The following is a 5,420-nucleotide window of genomic DNA, read 5'->3' as shown; positions in this document are numbered from 1 at the left end:
ATGCTGCTCAAACCAAGTCAAAATATCAGCCTAAGATATTTCCAGAGGTTAGGTAGATCTTTGTACATGTGGCCATGCATACAGTTCAGACATGTATTCCAAATAATTGGGGACTACATTCGTTCCTTGCATTAGCATGTGAGGTACATTTCATTCTTGGTACACTCATAGACCATGAATAAAACATTTGTTGGTGGCACATTACCATCATCTATTGACATTAAAGCAGCACTAATTTACAAGATCAAGTTGTGTTTTATAAGTTTATGCAGCTTCAGCGTCAACAAATGGCGATAATGCGTAGCAAATATTGTTGTGATGGGTCTTTTCACTCCGACCCACACATTTCCCCGACTTGTGCTGACTCTGCCTTTGTTGCACTGGAGCTAGCCCAGGATCACAGCGCTGACATTGGCTGCCGATCACAACCGCGGGAGTTGACGGGATTTAAAAGACTGCTTCCTTCCCTTCAGGAACGCAACACCGGGAATAAGAGCTGGGAGACACCAGAGCTTGTAGAGAGAGAAGATGCCGAGACAACCAAAGAAGACGCTGCCTCGTGGAGGAACAAAACGCTGCCGGGATCGGGACCGGCAGAAACCCTGGAAGACGACCACTGACCCCGGGAAGCCGAACGGAAAAGCCGCCACGCTTCAGGAGAAGCGTGGCCTCTCCAGGTACGTGGTGAGGGACAAGGGAAACCGGGCGGTAGGCGGGAGGTGCGAAAAGGAGGGAGGAAAGGGTGCACAAAAGGGAACAACATGGGGAACACGGGGAAGAAAGGGGTGGGCACCAAACGGGCACACTGAGAAGAAAGGAAGACAGACGGGAGAGCGAGGAAGAGAAAAGACAGCAAGGAGAGATATACTGATTTATGTGAAGGCAGAGAACAGAGAAAATAAGAAAACAATAGAAAGAAGACAGACGGGAGAGCAAGTAAGAGAAAAGACAGCAAGGAGAGATATACTGAGTTATATGAAGACAGAAAACAGAGAAAGGGAAAAAGAAGGAAACGATAAGAAAGGAAGACAGGACAACAAGGACAGGAACAGAACAAGAGAACTAGTGAAGAATAAGGGAGAGAAAGAAAAGAAAAGACCAGAGAAAGATACTTAGGGAAAGAGAGAGAGGGAAGGAAAACCAGCAAAACCTCTATCCCACACTTACCCGTACTATATTCTTTTTCCCCACACGCTTCCCGCGAGGTCCTGAGAGAGAGAGAGAGAGAAGAGAAAGAGGAAGAAGACGCGAGCTGTCCTCAAGAGGGAGAAGACGCAACGATCTATCAGCCATAAAAACCTTTCACATAAGACTGATTTCTATTCAACCAAATAAATCATAACTTTTAATATAAGGAAACCCGCGCAGTCTAGTCTTTATAACAACCATCCTCTTACAATTGTATAAATCAGGGCCACTGTATGTTCAACTTGCATTCCACATGTCCACAAACCTTGCATGCAGCAGGTCACCAAATCTGCTACTGTCACTACAGAGCATTTTACTTTACACATTAGTCTGATTTGTACTCACCAACAGGGCCACCAATTACCACACACGTGATCCAGCAGGACTTGCTCTCTGACCACAAGGTTAGCCCAGCGATGTTTGAGTTGGTGGTCGTTGCGCTGGCTGTTGAATACCCTCTTCAGGTGGAACAGTTCCTTGGACCACCTGAGCCTCCTTGTCTCAGTGCGATACCCCTGTATCACCCTGCCACCAGCCTCTAATATCAGAGGGAGGAAGTGGCACACCAGCCAAATGAAAGCCCCCAGCTCCTCCTCACCCATTCTCCCCAGACATGACCTGCCCAATATCACAGAAAATAATAGGGATAGGAAAGGGAAAAGAGGGAAATACAGGGAAAAGAGGTAGGAAAATGAAACTTATGAACCCACAAACAGCCCAACAATCCCGCAACTAATACCCACTACACACTCCCAACAGTACTAAGACAAAATTAGACACAAAAAATGACAAAAACACACTTACACAGAATTACTGAGACAATTACAAAAACAACAGATGACAATTTGAATGGCACACAGGAGATAAAAGCACAATTTGGACAGACAGAACTCACAACACAGCCACACAGTCTATAAGAATCACATACTGCAAAGTGAAAGTGAAAGTACAACCACTGTACCATTTCTGTAAACCAGATATCCTATTACATCACTTCCTGTCTCAAATGTGGTGTGTTTTTATTATGATGCATGACATTTTATGATGCTTACAGGCTTTGCATCAATATTTATTGACGCATATACTTAAATATTACCCCGCATTCAAAGATCAATATATTTTTCATGGATAACCAATTTCATGGGGTGCAGTGTTGGAATTAACGCTTGGGACCAATCGATGTATAATGGCTGTGAGCGTCATTTATTGATGCCTATGTGGCATTTCTTGACACATATGCAGCATTTTTGGCGCGTTTGCATCAAAATATCTGTCTTTAACTGTGTTTGTGTCATTTTTCTCATTTTTCTCATTTTTCACATACATGAAAGCTATAACTGTACAAAGATAGGCTGTTAGGGCCTGCTGTGTGTGTTCCAGTGTTTGGGCACATGTATCAGACCACACTACCGCAGACCATAATACTCATGTTGCTGTGCCGGATTAGCACTCTTAAGTGACACAACAGCAACCCAAACATTTGGAATTAAAAATGTTATTCCCTAGTTTGAGCAGGTGGTGCGTCTATAGAGGATAGCAAGGCTATGCAACTTAAAAAAGTACACTCATGGCCTGTGTGTTTATGTCTGTGAATTGGCTATTTCAATTGTTGTTGTGCCTGTGTGTGAATGTCACAAGAAGTGTTTTGCATAATGTGCTTGTATGCATGGGTTGTAATTGTGAATAACCCTCAGATGCCATTCATTGAGGTACATCAGTCAGGATATGTGTTTGTGATACCCGTAGCATCTTATGCTGTGTGAACTTCCCTGACTTTGGGGACAAAACATCTCCCATGACAAACTATATGCAGGATAGATAGAGGACGGTTGATAATGGTAATGTTACAAACGTAAGCCATCACATATACTGGAATGTTGGATACCACTTCATGGTCACATGGGTGTATACTACCCATGAGTCAGGCATTTGAACATGCTATGTAGGTACAGTGTTTGTGACACACAGTCCCAACTCCAATCCAAAAACGTTATGGTACACCACAGTTTGAGTCATGTAAATGACCTATGTTTCTCCAGTGGATGTGGAGGCCCAGCAGACCATGCTGCATGCGTTCACATATTCACAGTGGTTCATTGCACAAAGGTGTCCTGTTCAAGTGTGTGGCCATGTGTACCCTGTGTCAGTATTGGCCTCCATGTTGTCACAGTTACGTGCAGGTCTAGTCATGAGTCTGTGGAGCCAATCCCTGAATTAACAGAGTATCCTTCAAATCAGAATTGACCTAAAGCCAAAGATCAACTAACAACACACATGGGGATAGTCCAGCTATAGCACTGCATACCTTTAATAAGGCAGACAACAGGTCAACCTTGGTGTGCTTAAAAATGTTTTGCAACAGTAATAGGAAAAAGACAGGTATCATCACAACATTTGTACACAGGGTGGCCTCTAAAATTCCCACTGCAACAGGGAAAATCAGTGCCTCTGTGCTGCTTAATGTCACATCCAGTCATCACACAAGCCCCATCAACATGTGGCGGCAGAAGTGAATCTGTGTGTCGACTGTCAGGGCACAAACATGTTTTGTCCTTACATACACATTGGCAGTCCTTGTTTGTTGTGCTTGAGGCACCGTACCGAATCCATGCATACAGCCATGGCACACTGTCACTGTTTGGCAATAATTAATACATGCAAAAATAGACAAGGGATGGGGGCTAGCTTAGGCTATATGAATACATGTCCCAGAACAGACTACTATAAGGAAACTGATTAAACAATACTATATATTTGAGGATTCATTGTAGACCTACCAGACACAATACCCCATGAGAAAAGTGAGGGCATGGAAAGCATCTATGAGACAAATGTAGCCACAGGGACCCTCTATGGTTAACGCAAAGACAGGAACCAGTCAGGCTAACAGGATGCAGGCTCTGTCAGGAACAAACAGAACAAGGGAAATACACAGTGAGCAGACTCTGACTGGGAAAAGCTGGAACAACACTGTGGGAACTAAAAACTGTATTTGTGTTGTGGTCTGCAACGTTACGCATTCCCCCAAGGGCTCTGTTACACAAGTGATTTGTACGCCAAGGCACAACAAGGAGATTCAGAAAATGGCAGCTTCTAAGCAGTTCCAGGCAGCAGCAATGGCAGGGCAGGTTCAAATGGCTGGTCTGCATGGAAGTGCTCACAGGTGTGTGCAGCTTCAGTCTCTCACAAGTCCTGGAGTTGAGAATCAAGTTCAAAGGGCCAAGTGGACCTTTTACATGGGAAGCAATGGGCAGCTGATTACAGGTTCTACCGACTACCAGGCAGTGCATTATCGGACAAGAAGTCCATGCAGACTGATGAACTATGACTATGGCATGCCATACTGAAGAGGGAAGCACACAGGAGTCAGAATGGGAGTCTGGGTGTGTGTAGATGAAGGTTATCAGGGTACAGATAGTCCATTTACATGGCCTCCTAGAGAAGGGTGGGAAGAGACTTAAAACATGGCAGTAGCAGGACTTATTACCTGGGATGGACTACACAGGGCATGTCTTGTGAGCAATGCTTGTCATACCTTGGACACTTGTGCTATCCATTTCAAGCTTAGATGGACTCCTTGTCACACATGCTCCTTGCAAAGATAGCTGATGTGACACTTACAGCTGTCCAGGGTCTGGTCATACATTCCTGTTACCAATGCAATAGCACATCCATTGACTCATGTATGAGACACTTTTTTACCTTATGATTGATGGTGTCTTAGTTGTGTTTCATGTGCTGCAATGAACCATGTTGGCAACATGGATGTGTGTCATAGCTGTGGTCCTCTAATACTGACCTTCACATGTGAAATAGACAGGACATATGTCATTCACACTGTGTGTAGTATTGGGTGTACATTCATACCCATCAAATGTGATGTGTCCTAATCTGTATTTCTGCAGTGCTCCATGAGGCTAAACTCTGATTATGATTCCTAGGGATCATGTGATGCATAAATAATTACCCAGAGCATGATTGAGTGATGAAGGTAGGTGTTTAATGACACATGCTAACAAAGTGGTGATGGTGACTATAGTTAGAAGAAGATTTGTACAATGTGTTGTCTCTGACGCAAACCTGCTGCAGTGTTTTGGATGGTCCCCCTCATGTTCACGGACAGTATCCTCCTCTTCCTCCTCTTCGGGCATTTGTGGGTCTGGTTCATAGAGGGGAATGTTTCTCCTTACAAATGTTGTGCAGGATGGCCCAGGTCAAAATGATCTTGCCAT

At 44.2% G+C, this 5,420-nt stretch overlaps 1 protein-coding gene across 1 annotated transcript; it reads left to right on the top strand.

Moving 5' to 3' along the window:
• The first annotated feature begins 528 nt into the window (after window positions 1-528).
• On the top strand, window positions 529-1,116 carry LOC138249439 (octapeptide-repeat protein T2-like). Its single transcript, XM_069203399.1, has one exon. The coding sequence runs from the start codon at window positions 529-531 to the stop codon at window positions 1,114-1,116; it is 588 nt and encodes a 195-aa protein (XP_069059500.1).
• The last annotated feature ends 4,304 nt before the right edge of the window (window positions 1,117-5,420 follow it).

This window comes from Pleurodeles waltl, chromosome 8 (assembly GCF_031143425.1).
Source record: "Pleurodeles waltl isolate 20211129_DDA chromosome 8, aPleWal1.hap1.20221129, whole genome shotgun sequence".
Lineage (NCBI taxonomy): Eukaryota > Metazoa > Chordata > Amphibia > Caudata > Salamandridae > Pleurodeles > Pleurodeles waltl.
This window is presented reverse-complemented; position numbering and strand designations above follow the sequence as displayed.